This window comes from Ranitomeya variabilis, chromosome 2 (assembly GCF_051348905.1).
Source record: "Ranitomeya variabilis isolate aRanVar5 chromosome 2, aRanVar5.hap1, whole genome shotgun sequence".
Lineage (NCBI taxonomy): Eukaryota > Metazoa > Chordata > Amphibia > Anura > Dendrobatidae > Ranitomeya > Ranitomeya variabilis.
The window spans coordinates 554,436,642-554,454,737 of NC_135233.1; the positions used below are offsets into that span (position 1 = coordinate 554,436,642).

At 44.2% G+C, this 18,096-nt stretch overlaps 2 protein-coding genes across 3 annotated transcripts in view; one reads left to right on the forward strand and one right to left on the reverse strand.

Moving 5' to 3' along the window:
* Window positions 1–1,668: 1,668 nt before the first annotated feature.
* The window catches only part of LOC143807039 (uncharacterized), a 293,401-nt gene continuing 276,973 nt past the window's right edge, over window positions 1,669–18,096 (forward strand). Inside the window, exon 1 of the mRNA XM_077288208.1 lies at window positions 1,669–2,714. Coding sequence (XP_077144323.1) covers window positions 1,696–2,040 — 345 coding nt within the window. The 5' untranslated portion in view covers window positions 1,669–1,695 and the 3' untranslated portion in view covers window positions 2,041–2,714. The remainder of the gene's footprint in view (window positions 2,715–18,096) is intronic.
* RBL2 (RB transcriptional corepressor like 2) overlaps window positions 6,400–18,096 on the reverse strand; it is a 65,199-nt gene continuing 53,502 nt past the window's right edge. For both annotated transcript variants that reach the window (XM_077288206.1, XM_077288207.1), the window contains 10 exons: window positions 15,374–15,538; window positions 14,548–14,665; window positions 14,222–14,464; window positions 13,892–14,136; window positions 13,377–13,553; window positions 13,087–13,158; window positions 11,805–11,907; window positions 10,579–10,778; window positions 9,965–10,132; window positions 6,400–9,413 (listed from right to left, as the gene is read on the reverse strand). In XM_077288206.1, the coding sequence (XP_077144321.1) occupies window positions 9,234–9,413; window positions 9,965–10,132; window positions 10,579–10,778; window positions 11,805–11,907; window positions 13,087–13,158; window positions 13,377–13,553; window positions 13,892–14,136; window positions 14,222–14,464; window positions 14,548–14,665; window positions 15,374–15,538 (1,671 nt within the window). In that variant the 3' untranslated portion in view covers window positions 6,400–9,233. The remainder of the gene's footprint in view (window positions 9,414–9,964; window positions 10,133–10,578; window positions 10,779–11,804; window positions 11,908–13,086; window positions 13,159–13,376; window positions 13,554–13,891; window positions 14,137–14,221; window positions 14,465–14,547; window positions 14,666–15,373; window positions 15,539–18,096) is intronic.

The following is an 18,096-nucleotide window of genomic DNA, read 5'->3' on the forward strand; positions in this document are numbered from 1 at the left end:
CGTCTTCTGGCATCATTGTTTGGCTGGCTGCGCCTCTGCGGCCGCCCTGACCCACACAACGCCCCTCGGTGTCTTATTTATTGGGACTGCGAGGGTGTGATTGATGGGCAGGATCAGTGCATCAGTTCGCCTGTCCCTCCTCTCCTTCCGCCTTCTTCGGACTGTGCGGCTTCATGGCCGTGGCATGCGATAAGGGACCAGATGACGCCGCACAGTCTGAAGCGGGTGTAAGGACCCGAGTGTGAGAGGCCAACATATGTGCTGCGCCAGGCCCTGAATCCCAGCCCCGCAGTGTTTTTACAATGTTAAGACACTGCGGGGCTGGGATTCATGGTCATCGCGAACCGCACCGGCCGACATTAAATGATGTCAGAAGATGGGCAGCGCTAACAGCGCTAGGCCAGGGGATAACACGACAGCGCAGACTCCTGTACAGCAAATAACAACGCTCAGGAGGCTGCACCCAGCACCAAGGTGGGATTCTTGACATCTGTGCTGCGTCTCATTACAAAGGGAACTCGCGCCTCCAACACAGTTTGACTGTATAAAGGGCTAAATGTTATACGTGTTTCATTCAGCGTGTGCAAGGAGCGAAATTAAAAGAGCAACCTTTGACTTGTGCAGCACTACTGCTGCATAAGCTGTGGCTCTTCTACTTTCTAACCCCTGAGGGGGGGTTAAAGGTTACCTTTGAAATTGGTTCAAGTAGGCTTCGGCCTACACTCTGCTCCCCCTGCAGAGCCCGGGCTCCAACACCGCTAGTTGCTGTCCGGAAGTGCTGGCTGCACAGAGCCAAACACCTCGCCAATGTGTCAGTGGGGTCCAGCACCGCCAGCTGTTCCCCTGCTGTGTAGCCGGCAACGTGTCCTGCGACCGCCACGCAGACACAACAGACCCAAAGCTGCCGCCAGTGCAGGCTTCGGCCTACACTCCCCTCCCCCTGCTCCTGCTCCTCCTCCTCCTGCTGACCCTGGGCTCTAACAAACCGCCAGTTGGGGCCCAGATGTGCTAGCTGCACAGAGAACAACACCAGCCAATGTGTCAGTGGGGTCCAGCACCGCCAGCTGTTCCCCTGCTGTGCAGCCGGCAACGTGTCCTGCAAAAGCCACGCAGACACTTGCTCTTGGACCTTCTGCTCCCCATCCTGGTTCCAGTACCGTCAGCTGGTTCCGGGCAGAGCCTTTGGCTTAGGTGCCTCCCTTTGGTATCCGAGTTCCACCAACGTCAGGTGGTCCTTGGTAGTGCTTTCAGGCACGGGTACCTCCTGCTTAGTAACCGGGTTCCAGTAACGTCAGCTGGTCCTCGGTAGTTCCATTGGCTCTTGGACCTTCGGCTACCCATCCGGGTTCCAGCACCGTCAGCTGGTTCTCGGCAGTGTCTTTTGCTCTTGTACCTTCTGCTCCCCATCCTGGTTCCAGTACCGTCAGCTGGTTCCGGGCAGAGCCTTTGGCTTAGGTGCCTCCCTCTGGGTATCTGAGTTCCACCAACGTCAGGTGGTCCTTGGTAGTGCTTTCAGCACAGGTACCTCCTGCTTAGTAACCGGGTTCCAGTAACGTCAGCTGGTCCTCGGTCGTTCCATTGGCTCTTGGACCTTCGGGTAGCCATCCGAGTTCCAGTTCCATCAGCTGGTTCTCAGCATTTTCTCAGCCTTCTTGTACCTTCTGCTACATTTCCAAGTTCAAGAGACTAAACACGATGACCCGGAAGACCACCCCTAAGATGACGACGACACCAGAGACGACAACCACCGTGATGACGACGACCCTGGAGACGATGACCCTGAAGACCACCCCGATGACGACGACCCCGGAGACCACCCCGATGACGACGACCCCGGAGACGACGACCCTGGAGACGACGACGACCTGGAAGACCGAGAAGCAGAAGAACAAGAGGCTGCAGAACAAAGAGCAGAAGGACATTAAGCATAACACAAAATATCAGAGCAAAAAATATTATGTAAATTATAAGCAGAAGAAGACTAAGCAGTGTATGGGGGTGAGTCCGTTCCTCCTCGTGGTGCCCCTGGATAAAGCCTGATGCTGCAGGCCAAACTGAACGCGGACAAATGTAACTCTTTTGTGACAGGCAGAACGGAAGGTGTAATCTTCAAACTTTTATAGATAACTACGGGAATGCCTGTCACAAATAAGAATATGATGAAGAAGTTGAATATAAAAAAGATAATAGTTAAATAAAAAGAATATGAACAATGTAAAAAAAAAAATATATATATACGTAGAAAAGAAGAAGATGAATAAGGTGAAGAAGTTGATGTCACAGAAGCTGATGATGAGGATAATGAAGAAGAAAGTGTGGGAGAAGTAAAAAATAGGGTGAAGGGCGTGGAAGTAGTGAAACATCAATATCTGACAAAATAAATAAAAAATTAACATAGTCAAATTCTTTCTAACGCCGAACGTCATAAAAAAATTAAAAATACTGCTATTCTATTTGATTGGGATAAACCCCTGTGCCTTTAATGTCTCCGCCACCTCCCCCAATACATCCTACATTATTCTTAGTTGTTTTCCTTCATGTAGAATTAACCTACAAGGAAAGAAAGGGTTTATTTTAATTCCGATATTTTCGTCCCATTGACTTGCATTGGGATCGGGTATCGGTATCGGATTGGATTCCGATACTGTGACGGTATCGGCCGATACTTTCCGATACCGATACTTTCCGATATCGGAAAGTATCGCTCAACACTAGTCCTGGGTACAAATCCCCCCAAGGACAACATCTGCAAGGAGTCTGTATGTTCTCCTCCATGTTTGCATGGGTTTCCTCCGGGTTCTCCGGTTTCCTCCCAAACATACTAATAGGGAATGTAGATTGTGAGCCCCAATGGGGACAGTGATGATGATGTCTGTAATTTGCTCTATAAGAAAGCAGAATAATGTTTTGTTTTTTTCATGGAACGTTTATTAGAAGAAGATTGAGAAATATTTTCCATTTTTTTTTTGCATATAAGAAAAACTGATTAAATACTAATGGGAAAAAGGGACAACTACCAAACACTGACGAAAATCAGATCCAAAATACTAATAACACTCTGACCACATTTATGCACATCAGAAAAAAAAAATCACTAATATCTGAACGAGCCCCATGAAGTGAATCAGAGTATAACCTATTTCCTGGTCCCAGATGATTTGTCACTGTCTATTAGTAGGGTAGTGCCATCATACCACAGTATGTGATATGGAAATTAATTCACCTATAACTGGCCGATAGGAAAACTGAAGTGTGTATTGATAAATCCCCTGGGCCAGATGGCATTCATCCACGGATACTGAGGGAGCTGAGCTCAATAATTGACAGACCGCTGTATCTCATGTTCTTAGACTCTCTTGTAACAGGGGTTGTGCCACAGGATTGGAGGATGGCTGAAATGGTACCAATATATAGGAAAGGTAAGAAGGTGGATCCAGGTAACTACTATCCGGTAAGTTTGACATCAGTAGTGTGCAATGTTTTTGAGGGCATTATAAGAGATGATCTGCAGAAACATATTGCAGATAATAATATAATCACTGATACTGGGAGCAGTGGGAACCGAAGGGATGTGTACTGGGAGCAGAATTTGAAGATTGGGCAAAACAAAAATTGGAACAGGACCCTCAGTTTACACAGAACATTATGTTCAGTGATGAGGCTAACTTATTTGGGTGGGCCATTTATATGGATACACCTAAATAACATGGGAATGGTGACAGTTTTCTTGCGTAGGGTGTCTTGCATTGAAATCTGCTGCAATGACCTGGGTACTACGTTCATCAGACATCAACACAATTTCTATCCGCTCCTCACGTGTTAACCTCTGCGACATGTCAATGGCTGTAAACAAAGAGAGACTTGTAAATAACTCATGAAAGAATAAAGTTACATTAAAACCAAGCACACCATTGTTTTTTTTGTGAAATTCTCAATAGGTTTGATGTGTCACATGACCCTCTTCCCATTGGAAATAATTAAGTTGGATCCAAAATGGCCGACTTCAAAATGGCCACCGTGGTCACCACCCATCTTGAAAAGTTTTCCCCCTCCCATATACTGATGTGCCACAAACAGGAAGTTGATATCACCAACCATTCCTATTTTATTTAGGTGCATCCATATACATGGCCCACCCTGTACAATTGGTGGAGAAAGGTTGAACATGATGGGACAGCGGTCTTTTTTCAAACCTATGTAAAATTTGATGAAATACAGACACATATAGTGGACAGGTGCCAGTCGTCATCTGTGGGTAACGTGGCAGGTCATGGATATGACAGTTGCATGCTGATAGTAAAGCAACATCGAGTGTAATGGAATTAGTAAAGTTGCTTTATCACATGCACTTGTAAAGAAATATGGTTGTATCCTCTGTGTGGTTCCTTGGACTTGATACACTGCTGTGATTTAGGTGTACGGATTGCCACATACAGGTGCTTCTCACAAAATTAGAATATCATCAAAAAGTTAATTTCATTTGTTCAATACAAAAAGTGAAACTCATATTATATAGAGTCATTACAAACAGAGTGATCTATTTCAAGTGTTTATTTCTGTTACTGTTGATGATTATGGCTTACAGCCAATGAAAATCCAAACGTCATTATCTTAGTAAATTATAATAATTAACAAAAACACCTGCAAATGCTTCCTAAGTGTTTAAAAAGGTCCCTTAGTCTGTTTCGGTAGCTCCACAATCATGGAGAAGACTGCTGACTTGACAGATGTCCAGAAGGCAGTCATTGACGCACTCCACAAGGTGGGTAAGCCACAAAATGTCATTGCTAAAGAAGCTGGCTAATGGAAAGATGAGTGGAAGGAAAAAGTGTGGTAGAAAAAGGTGCACAAGCAACCGGGATAACCGCAGCCTTGAAAAGATTGTTAAGAAAAGGCCATTCAAAAATTTGGGGGGATTCACAAGGAGTGGACTGCTGCTGGAGTCATTGCTTCAAGAGCCACCACACACAGACGTATCCAGGACATGGGCTACAAGTGTCGCATTCCTTGTGTCAAGCCACTCATGACCAATAGACAACGCCAGAAGCGTCTTACCTGAGCCAAGGAGAAAAAGAACTGGACTGTTGCTCAGTGGTCCAAGGTGTTGTTTTCAGATGAAGGTAAAGTTTGCATTTCATTTGGAAATCAAGGTCCCAAATTCTGGTGGAAGAGTGGAGAGGCCACAATTCAAGCTGCTTGAGGTCTAGTGTGAAGTTTCCACAGTAAGTGATGGTTTGAGGAGCCATGTCATCTGCTGGTGTAGGTCCACTGTGATTTATCAAGACCAAAGTCAGCGCAGCCGTCTACCTGTAAATTTTAGAGCACTCCATGTTTCCCTTGGATATGGAAATTTCATTCTCCAGCAGGACTTGGCACCTGTCCACACTACCAAAAGTACCAATACCTGGTTTACAAACAGCAGTATCACTGTGCTTGATTGGCCAGCAAACTCACCTGACCTTAACCTCATAGAGAATCTATGGGGTATTGTCAAGAGGAAAATGAGATACACCAGACCCAACAATGCAGAGGAGCTGAAGGCTGATATCAAAGCAACCTGGGCTTCCATAACACCTCAGCAGTGCCACATACTGATCGCCTCCATGCCACGCTGCATTGATGCAGTAATTGATGGAAAAGGAGCAGCGACCAAGTGTGGAGTGCATTTACAGAACATACATTTCAGTAGGCCAACATTTCACATTTTAAAATCATTTTCACGCTGGTGTTATAAAGTATTCTAATTTACTGAGATAATGACTACGGGTTTTCATTGGCTGTAAGCGATAATCATCAACATTAACAGGAATAAACACTTGAAATAGATCACTCTGTTTGTAATGACTATATATGAGTTTCACTTTTTGTATTGAAGATATTCTAATTTTGTGAGAAGCACTTGTATAGGTTAGTGCTTGTTCACACGTCAGTTATTCGTATACAAGTGCTATCAGTTTTTTTTTCCCCACATGTGTGCATGAGCTTTACATGCAGCCATTAATTGGCCACCCTAAAGGAGTGCCAGGAATCCACGGTTGGCTCCAGTTTTGTAGAGAAGTAATTTCTGATCTGTACAAATCCAATAGAAAATAAAGTATCATTCTCCAACTGACTATTCCTTGTCCTAGGCTGGGCTATGTCCATACATGTCACTAGACAGCCATTGTTTGAGACCTGGAGGACGTGGTTTGTGCTTTTTCTGTTGACTCCGACACCTAATACCAACTGTCCATCTCTGGCTTATGACATTAGTATTCCCCACATTATCTTCTGCATGGAACGTGGCACCAAGTGGTCTTCTAATGGGCACGTACCGACCAACCTCAGTGGGTGGAGAGGTTGTTCATTGTGATAAATAACCATTTATTCCCATGGAAAAGGAAGACGTGACAAACAGCCTCATGTACAATGGGTTATTCATCTCCAAGCAGACACACAGAAAATGTCACCACATCACATCTACAGAAAAGGGTCACTTCCACCATCTTTGTTTGACACAGCTGGGGGGGATACCTAAGAATTTGCATTATTCTTCTTTTAGGACAGGTTTTGAAAGCCACAGCTGAGGATTCAATAAATATTAAATAATTTAAACCTTAATAATTGTCCCTTTGGGAAATAACAACTTTTTATATATTAGGTTTTCCAGCACCAACAAATATCTAGCAAAGCGTGTGCCATCACTTTGTAATCATAGTCATGTGAAAAAGTAGAAACTGGAAACTAAAAAAAACAAAAAACTAATTACAGAAAAATTGTCACCAGATTCTACAATAAAAACTGCAGCCCTTAATGACTAGATCTCACAGACCTGATGTAACTGGCATATTTACTATGAAAATCCATACAATCTTTTGAGACAATGTTCACATCTGGTGTCACTAGTGAGGGGACATAAATGAGTAGGAAAAAATGAGGAGTTCCTGTGTCGCCAATTCCTCTTTAATCCATTCTTTGATCTCATCCTTAAGGCTATGTTGACACGTTCAGTATTTGGTCAGTATTTTACAACAGTATTTGTAAGCCAAAACAGGAGTGGAACAGATTAAACGTATAACAGGAACACATCACCACTCCTATATTAATCACCCACTCCTGGTTTGGCTTACAAATACTGAACGTGTGAACGTGGCCCAAGGAGAAGCGGAGCTGCAGTACCCAACAATGGACACCACACAACGGACAGGGTTGTAGTAGGGTGAGAACACCACCAATGGGATATGGGTGACCTATATTAAAGGATATTAGTCATGAACCTTAAATGGGACCTGTCAACACAAAATGACTATTCAAACCCAGCACTTACTGCAATCTTTACACGGCTAAGCAATTCAGTGCACCTTGCCCTTCTTGTTTCCCCATCTCTCCATCAAAGCAGATATAGCTGTAAGGCAAGTAGTTGGAAATGATTTCTTAAGTGCGCTAAGCACTGGTGCTTGGTTTGAACAGTCATTTTATGCCCTCATACTCCCTTTATAGAGGACTAGTCTCCACTCCTGTCTTGTTTGCATCACCTAAATCCTTGCATTTTTCATAAAGTAATAATTCTAGAGCATCTTTTCGGAAAACTCAGCGTCATCTCATTCCTCTGTTATTGTTCCAAGTAATGGATTAAAAAAAAAAAAATAATAATAATAATGGATAACTGTGTGCACCCCATCCCCAATGTCCCCATATAGTCCGATGCTTGCAACGCTAAAGAACACTACTTTTATGAAGATTACTGTATTACTAACAGTAAGACGGTTAGAAAATGAGGCCAGGAAAGATGATGGCTCCTCTAATGTACCGAACACAACCCTGAACATGGAGACCTTACCTTATCTTTCCACATGACAGATCTATTATAATATATTTAATTTTTTTTACCAAGAGATGGCACCCGCTTGCTAACTTTACAACATTTCATTAGGTAGCGCCATCAGAATGCAGATAAGCCATCAGCACCACAGGGGATGGTGTAAGGAACATCACGTGTCCTGCCGAAGTCTCAGAAGACACATCTGACACGTTAATATTAAGAACATCCCCGGTTCTCCTATATCACGAGACCTTGTAGAGAGGACATATTTTAAGTGCTACTTGATTAGGGATCTCATATGCGGCCATCGTTCAGTCATTTTTTGCAGAGGGCGATGGCCGCTCCTCTTACTCCATGTACCCTATGAAACCTTGAAGCCTCTGTCTTGGTATCCTATATGACAAGACGATATTTACTCTGAGGTCGCATTCAGACATTGGAGCAAATCAGTCAGAAATCGAACCGCAACGCAAGGGCTGACCGCGGGTCTCTCAATATGAAGGCTCGGTTCAGGAGACCCGCGGACAGGGAGTGCGTTGCAATCCAATGCCCAGACCGTCTTGATGCGCCCTTCACTCGTATAGCATTGATGCGGGTTAAGGAGTTTATATCAGCCACGTGGTCACAGTAGTGATCCGGTCACCCCCCAAGATTGTCTAATGTATATGGGGGGTATTAAGTCTTACCAGCAGAATTCCAAACCTCAGCCGAACCCGCTACTGCTATCCGTGAGCTTGGCCGAGTCTAATGTGTATGGGGTTTCCAAACTTTTCCTCACCAGAGGAGTTGGGCAGCTGCTCTCCGAGAACACAGGCGTTCTCCCTCTACTGACCATGAAGGATCAACAGGCAGCCATCTCTTCTCTATGAGGCTAGTAGGCTACCAGCATTAATATGGCACCTTACACCTGGAAAGGAGAATTACTGTAAGCCATACACTGACAGCTGAGCCAAGGAGGCTAGGGCGCTGCCGTCCTACACCATGGATGCAGTAGCACAGATGTGCCGGTGTATATAGTGCATCTATGATTAATAATTAGTTTCCTACCCCCCTCTGGAGAGCGCAGATCTGGATTTACTGCAGATTTGAAAGGTGTACCACAATGCTATAGTGTCCCCAGGCTGTACCATAGGACCGCCACCCCATATACAGATGTCTGCATTATTGCTTCATCCGGTCTCATCGGCCTTATTTCCTGACTATACATCAATATCGAGGACTTCTTTGTGTGTATGACATTTCTAGTGCAATCTCTGGGCAGGCCTCCTGCCAAAGTGCTCAGCTGCGTATATAGAAGTGCGAGCCCCTTCTACCTCCTGCCATAAACCCTCCACACCTTACAGTCCTGGGGGGTCTCCATTACATATGGTTACAGAATAATTATATATATTTTAGGATCTATGAAATACTGAAGCCGGTACAATCCAACCATCTAGCTGGTACAGAAAGCGCCTCTGTCATTAGCCACGTCTTGAAGTTTCCTGAAGAGGGCGCTATGGTTTTCTGGGCATATTCGCTTTGCTGGAGACTCATTTCCATCTTCCAACACAATCCCTCGCTTCTTCGTCGGGGTCTCCCCTGTTCTGATCATGCTGTTGATCTCTTGCAATCTCTGTTGGTTAAAGCCAATAGCACATTTACCGAGTGGCATGTTATCGACACAGAACTTTAGAATTTAATTGCTTTCTTCTAATAAACCGACACTACCATGGTTTCACGCATGTAGTTATTGGGTTTAAAGGGAATCTCGTCAGCAGGTTTTTGCAATGTAGTCTAAGAGAAGATGTAGGGGCAGAAACACTGCATCCATGGACGTGGTGCTTGTTGTAGTTTCAATATAAGCAGTGTTTTATCAGTAGAAGATTATCACTACTGGACTAGATGTCTCGTGCTTCCTAGTCAACTGCTCTGTATAAACATGTCCCCACTACCGATTGGTAGCTTGCTGACAATCAGGGGTGTGGCCAGCCTATCATGTCACCATCAGCTGGGCTTATCTGTATGCTTCTCCTAAGCCTGGGATTAGGGAAGCAGCTGAGTATGGGGTGCTACCTCGCTTTTAATAGATGACATGGGACACCCATTAAATCTCATCTTGGCAGTAAGATGTGAAGGGGTCTCTATATAGATACTTGCACCTAAAAGTGTACGTGTCAGACTTACTTTTGTAGGGCTGAGGTTAAAATAATATGAGATCTTTTCCTTGGGTGACAGCGTGGAAGAGTCCTCATTGTGAGGGGAGATGTAGAGGGGGTGACTGTGAGACAACTGTACACGGCGAGAAGACAAGATCCGCATGGAAGGATAAGGCGAGAGCGGGGTAGCTTCATTCTGCAAGACAAATGGTCAGAGCGAAGAGCTGAGGATTTACAGGGCTAGAGGCAGCAAAAGAGACTGAGGAAGCCTGGTCCATCCTAAAACTAGATACTCTTCATTTGTCTCTTTAGCCCAGCGTTCCAGAGAGTTCCAGGAATATTGGCGCCTTATCTCCCAGGGGTCATGTGACAGTGCTAGTCATGTGAGCGCTGCAGCCAATGTCACATGAGCGTTGGGACACAAGGCGCCAACATCACTGGAACAGCACCAGTACGTTTTTCTTATTTTACTCGGGGACTCAGACATTTAAGCAGTTAAGAGTTAGAAAATGCCTAGAAATGTAGTAATCAGTCTTTCTACCTAACTTCTTTTGCTCTAAGTGGCCAAGTTCCAGAGAGACATGGCCGCGACTAGACAGGCTGCACTAAGAAAACCGGCAAGCATTGTGTGACGGCATTTACCGCGTTGGTATACTTCAGGGCAAAGCTCTTCATGTTTCCAATATAGATGTTGTTGTAGAAGTGGACAAGGTCTCCTCTTTCCTCCTCTTCCAGGTCACTGCTTGCTCCACTTAGTCGTGTCGGAGTCGGGGGAGCGCTGCTGGGCTGGGGTATCGGCAGAGTGCTGCTGGACCGCATTACCGGACTGGGCTCTCTGCTGCCTGCACAGAAAGGGAAAGGAGTCACTCCAAATAAAGAGGGACACCGAGGTTCTCTCTATAGCGGAGGTCACACATTCTGCAGGTCAGTCTTTACGAAGAGTCAACTGGAGGAAGGAATGCCAAATCCATCAAGGAGCTTGTACTGAACTTGGCCATTTTGTCACCAAAAGTCACAACATTTTTGCAACAATTTTAAAGCTCGAAAACTGGTGAAAACTGCTAAAGTTACTCAAAAATCAACATGTGTAATTGCAACTGTTTTTGGAAGTTTGGAAGTTTTCTACATTTTAGTCTTAGCGTGGCATAGACAAAACAGCAGGGGCTCGCAGCTTGTGCCTTCTGAGGTATCACATCCCTACCTGTTTTATCACAGGAGTGTGTGTTTCTGCTAGGTCTCCAGCACTACGAGCACATCATAAATGAAGTCAGTGACAAAGGAGCTCTACGACCACTGAGCCTGACTTAATATATGATCAGCTCAGTGAGCTGGAGGCCCAGCAGAAACATTCACTCCTATGATAAAACATGCAGGGAAAAGTGAGCGCTGTTTTGTTGTCTTTCTATTCACTGATCACAAGTGACTTATGCTTCCCCACCATGGCAGGAGCTCTGGTATGTGCTGATCATGAACTGGAGAAGCTTTGCATTGGCATTTATAAGATTACTGCAGCACAGGAAACATTTTTCTAACACAGCTAATTGCGGATCTTATAATTATTCCAAGATCTATTGACTAAAATGTCCTTTGTTCATGGGACAACCCCATTTAAATTATAAAGCTGATTTGGGTCTTCAGAATTTTTTCCCATTATCCCATTATCCCTTTTTTTTCCCCTATTGGAGTCCCGTTATCCTTACAAAAATGTTGGCATGGACTGTCCTTTGACATATAAGACTGAAGAGGATCTGTTGAATTTTCCAAAAACCATGGAATACAATAACATTGGCACAATAAATAAGGGGTTCACAATCTATCACGATAACCGGGAACAGGAGTCCACCTCTGTAAGTAATGTGTGGCCATACCCAGCTCTTTATTGGTCTCTGTCGGGGAGCCTGTCTGCGCATGGTCACTTCCACCAGATTGCTGCCGCCTTCGCCTGGATTTTATAAGGACACTTCTGTACACCTAAGTATTACAAAAAGAACCTGAAGTTTCTCTCTTTTTCTAACAAAATATATTTCTTTGCTTTGGTTGTATGAGCAAGCTTTTCTCCACTGAGTAATACAACAGAAAGGGGACACTAAAAAAAAAAAAAAAATTTCCAGGTGGACACAGATGGCTCTCTTGATTAAGTGTCTGCGCAGGATCAAGCACAGCTTTAGCCACCAATAGAGCATAACTATCACCAATTATTCCATGTATGATGAGTTTTGTGGCCTATCACAGATTATGAAGTAGTGAGCATAAGAGGAACCTTGAGTGAAAGTCAGTACTGGAAAAGAAATTATGCAAGCCACGCAATCTTCACACTCATTGGTGGCAACGTATGGGCTTGGCCATCAACCGCATGTGACAGCTCCGCCAAGGGATGCCTAAAGCACCTGACATATCTACTGATAAAAATAATAAGGAGAACCTTATTAAAAGGATATTAAAAGGGTATTCTAAATTTGTCTCCTGAACAGCGCATAGATTAGCACTTTATGGTTGCTTGGAGGGTGGGTGCTCCTCCATGAATGACAGTTCTGATCCAGCAGCTTCGTCCTGCTACCTCATATTAACAGTCTGCCAGTGTGTATTCTGAGTCTACACTGTAATCAGTATATTCACATGTAGACATAACAAACATTGCACAAGCACACAGCTCAGGAAAGTGAGAGCAGTGATTAGGAGAACTGCTCTGGAAACGGCCTTTGCTGGGGGACAGGAATTGAGAGTCTTCAGGACTGATAACAGCTTAGGTGCTGAGAACAATGGGAAGGAGGTGAGCAGCTAACTGCTGTATAGAAATCAGTGGGTTGGAGAGAGCCGAGTGCGATGTGAGGAGGTAAATCCTCTCCTAGAATCTAACTACTACACATACTCAGCTATGGACTGGGTGACCAAGCTAAATGGAAACCAGCTGTACACCAAGATAAAAGCTCTCATTGTAGTAGAATAACTGCAAATAAAGCAAGTCATCTGCAAACTTGCTTATTTTCATGCTGTCTAAACAGCTAATGCAAATGAGGATAGCCCTTTAACTATCTAGATATTGTGAAGTTATCAAACATTCATCATGTATCCTATGTACGGATACAGGTTTTTGGTTATAAATCACTTTTAGGATTATTCTTCCAACTCTGTTTAAGGCTTTGTACTTACATGACTCTTAGCATGAGGCTGTGTCCGATAACATCTCATGATGTTGTGGAAGGATGTGTCATCTTTAGTTACCTGTTCAAACAAGTTATATATTAAAAACAAACTAAAAACAAATAAACTAAACCACAATAATAAAAATTTATCAAGGTACTTCTTAGACTGACAACTGAGAATTTCTTTATTTCTAAAGTTAAAAAATATGTTTTTTCCAGAGAGATAATTTAAATGATTTTTATAATTCAATGTTACAAATACTGAAGAAATAATGGTCCCATTTTTCACTGCCTCACCTTTGCCATCACATACACAGCACACATCAAAAGCTGGTCCAGATGTCGGCCCCTCATCAGGTCTGAACAATGGACAAGGGAAAACTCAAAGCAAGTCCAGATCTTTTTCCGAAGGTCATCAGAAATCTCTAGCTTGTGGCAGAGATCACGGAGGCGAACACTGGCTAAGTGGTAAACCTGGGAATAAGGACACACATCAGGGTGTGAACATGCCTTTAGGATCCATCCATACATACATTTTAGATAGTGGTTAAAAGCTTAAATCACGAAAAGCCAGTCCTACCTGTGTACCTTTCCTCACCCCAATATCTGCCTTTGTCAGAGTGTTGGAACACCACCCAACACATAGTGGGCCGATTTTTCACAATTTATCAGGAAGATTTACATCCCAATCCCAAATATATGAAACCAACACCCAAGAATGGAGGTAGAAAGTTGAGAGAAAAAAAAAAAAAATGTAGTTGGTCCAAAAGTTGAGAATTTTTTGTGCAATCTGGAATTATTGGGGCTCATACCCTTCTACAGAAGAGAGCCAGCGACCCGACTTTCTTCAGTTTATTGCTGACGTTCTGTTGTCCTGGACATGCCGGGACTGGAGGGGTCGTTACTTGTCCTGCAGCCTGCATCTGTTGTGTGGTCATCGGGCCAGCGAGAGCCTGGGCGGTGAGAGGCTGAATGGACGTCGACACGCTACGAGCCTGTCCACTCATACTGACTTGTACTGGGAAAAACGTGATCCCGCCATTCTCATTAGCAATACCTGGCAGTAGGATAACAAAAAGGAGATGGTCACCATCAGAGGCCACTTCTCATCGATGAGATATACGACCTTCTGTAGGTCTCACCTTGTACCGGGATAGTGAGGGTTTGCCCATTATTTGCCGTTACTGTGGCAGTGGCCATTGTTACCAGGGTCTGCCCAGGAACAGGAGACGGAGTAGACTCAGCAGTGGAGTGTGGAGAGGCTTGTGATGGACTACCTTCGTCAAATGGACTATCGGCAGAGTCAACGAAGAGACGGCGGCGCGCCGTGCCAGCTATGGGCGAACTATATCGGTCAAATAAGGTCGGCGAAGAAGAAGAAAAGTCTGTAGGAATAGAGGACAGATTTTAGGAGCTGAAAGAATCCTTCAGATTAGGCAATGAACAGTTTGATGTAAACCTCACGCACTTTTTCCCAGACCGGACGCATCTGCTCGGATCTCATTGACTCGTCTTGAGCTAAGAGGAGCGGATGATCCAGGTATGCCGCTACCAACAGCTCCTTCAAAATGACGGGGGTGCATTACCTGGACAAAAAAGGTAGACACAGATTCATAATGTGGAAACTCATTAAACCCTTACGGATAGGGCAATTTTTTTTAGTGTTTTTGTATCCCCCCCAACTCTTTTTTTTTTTTTTCCACTTTTTTAATCCATCCCACTGACATAGCCAGATGGGAGCTATTTTATTTTTTTTTGCGGGTCAAGTAATCCTTTTTGAATGACACTTATTTTATTTTACCATAAAATGTACTGAAAAAGGAATAAAAAAAATTCCAAAGTGCAATGAAATTGTAAAAGGGAAAAAACAAAAAACAAATCCGCAATGATTTTTGGGGTTTTATTTTTATGGCAAAGGGGTTGGTTTTGTTTTTTGTTTTTTTTAATAGTTACAAATTATGGTCTCTCCCATGATCACCGGAGTCTGGTGTTCATAGGATCACCCTCGTGACAGCCACAGATGTCGTCAACCCATCGGCACCTTGTAATTTGTGTCATGGGAGTGGGATGGGTGCCGTGCACAGTTAATGATGCAGCCGGAGAATAACAGCGGCATTTAACAGGTTAACAGCCGTGGGTGGAGACCAGATGTTAGAGGCAGATGATGGCTGAATAACACAGCCGGAAATGAGGCAGGCTCAGTTCCTGAGCCTGCGCCATTCATCTACTCCCACTGTACAGAACTGGTTAAAGGTTTATTACAGCTCCAAGAAATTGGCAAAAATGCCTCGTACCTCTTCACAGAGAGGAACTTTTCCCTCATGGTCTTTAATCTTATCCCACAGAGGAGAGCCCGGAGTCCACGCCATACTCTCCAGGATCTGCTCTTCAATCTGATTCAGGTGTTTTACAACTTCTCGACATAAACCATCTTCTGCTTTGATAACCAGCTCAATTACCTGTGAGACAAACAATAGGTCACATCCAAACTGACAGTCAGAGACATTAAAAATGATTTAACTAAAAATCCAGGTTCTCCGAGATCCTGCACGTAAGGGGCTTCCCCAGATTCAGAAAACACATGGCCAGTTGGTGTTAAGCAAACAATCTGGGCTTTACTCCTTCTCCCCAGGTCCTGGACTGAATTTTCTACCACTGCTCCCAGTGACTGATTGTCTGCAGCTGTGACGTCACATCAACAGCACTGCAGCCATTAAGTGAATGGAGTGCCTCTGCCCAAGTTAACAGCACGACCAGGTGAGCTCAGCAATTGGCTGCAGCACTGCTGACATGATGTTAGTGCTGTAGACAATTACCGACACTGACAGCGGAGGCGGAGACTCAGCGCTGGACCTGGGGAGGGGAAGGAAAGCAGAGATTGTTTTTTTTCACTACAAACTGCAGCCTTGGGAGAGACTGGAAAATATAAAATGGCTCTCACATTCTGGAAGTGAAGAAAATGTCAAATTATCTGTATAGAACAATGGAATTTGAAGGCAAACGTAAAGGGATGTGGAAAAAAAAAAAAAAAAAAAAGGTTTGTCCGGATTTTCCAGTTTAAATGCTAATAAAATATCTATCTATCTATCTATCTATCTATCTATCTATCTGATACTAGATAGTGGCCCGATTCTAACGCATTGGGTATTCTAGAATAGAATATGTATGTATGTATGTATGTATGTATGTATGTATGTATGTATGTATGTATGTATGCATGCATGTATGTATGTATGTATATATGTAGCGCTTAGCACAGCCACATAGTATATAGCATGGCTCACGCACTATATAAACACAGCCCACGCAGTATATAAACACAGCCCACGCAGTATATAAACACAGCCCACGCAGTATATAAACACAGCCCACGCAGTATATAAACACAGCCCACGCAGTATATAACACAGCCCACGCAGTATATAACACAGCCCACGCAGTATATAACACAGCCCACGCAGTATATAACACAGCCCACGCAGTATATAACACAGCCCACGCAGTATATAACACAGCCCACGCAGTATATAACACAGCCCACGCAGTATATAACACAGCCCACGCAGTATATAACACAGCCCACGCAGTATATAGCAGTGTGGGCACCATACCCGTTAAAAAAAGAAAATAAAAAAAATGTAAATAAAAAATAGTTATATACTCACCCTACGGCGTCCAGCGAAGCTGTGCTGATGCGCGCGATGCTGCCGCCAACTTCCGTTCCCAGTGATGCATTGCAAAATGACCCAGATGACTTAGCGGTCATCTGGGTAATTTCGCAATGCATCACTGGGAACGGAAGCTGGCGGCAGCATCGCGCGCATCGGTGGACGGCGAAAGGTGAGAATAGCACAATTTTTAATTTTTTTATTATTTTTAACATTATAACTTTTTAGTATTGATGCTGCATAGGCAGCATCAATAGTAAAAAGTTGGTCCGGCATGGGGCGACACACTGGCGCTGACTGGAGGGGAGTAGGGAGGGGGCACTGACTGGAGGAGTTACAGACAGACGGAAGTACCCCACTATCTAGTGTGTGTGTGTGTGTGTGTGTGTGTGTGTGTGTGTGTGTGTGTGTGTGTGTGTGTGTGTGTGTGTGTGTTAGATACACACACACATACATATACACACACACACACACACACACACACTAGATGGTGGCCCGATTCTAGCGCATCGGGTATTCTAGAATATGCATGTAGTTAATTTATGAAGATTTAAGAATAATGCAATGAATACACAGGATTTTCAGGGTAAAATATATACATTATCAGTGAAGTGTGGTTCAAATCTCGGGCCAATTCGCGGCTAGAACGCGCCTGTCGCTGAGACCAATCAGCGACACGGGATTTCCGTTGCAACAAAGACAGAATTAGACGATTATATAGTAGACTAGATGGTGGCCCAATTCTAACGCATCGGGTATTCAAGAATAAATATGTATGTATGTATGTATGTATGTATGTATGTATGTATGTATGTATGTATGTATGTATGTATGTATGTATGTATGTCGCGCTTAGCACAGCCACACAGCATATAGCACAGCCACACAGCATAGAGCACAGCCACACAGCATAGAGCACAGCCACACAGCATAGAGCACAGCCACACAGCATAGAGCACAGCCACACAGCATAGAGCACAGCCACACAGCATAGAGCACAGCCACACAGCATAGAGCACAGCCACACAGCATAGAGCACAGCCACACAGCATAGAGCACAGCCACACAGCATAGAGCACAGCCACACAGCATAGAGCACAGCCACACAGCATAGAGCACAGCCACACAGCATAGAGCACAGCCACACAGCATAGAGCACAGCCACACAGCATAGAGCACAGCCACACAGCATAGAGCACAGCCACACAGCATAGAGCACAGCCACACAGCATAGAGCACAGCCCCACAGCATAGAGCACAGCCCACGTAGTATATAGCAGCCAGGCAGTATATAAAATACAGCCCAAGTAATATATAGCAGTGTGGGCACCATATCCCTGTTAAAAAAA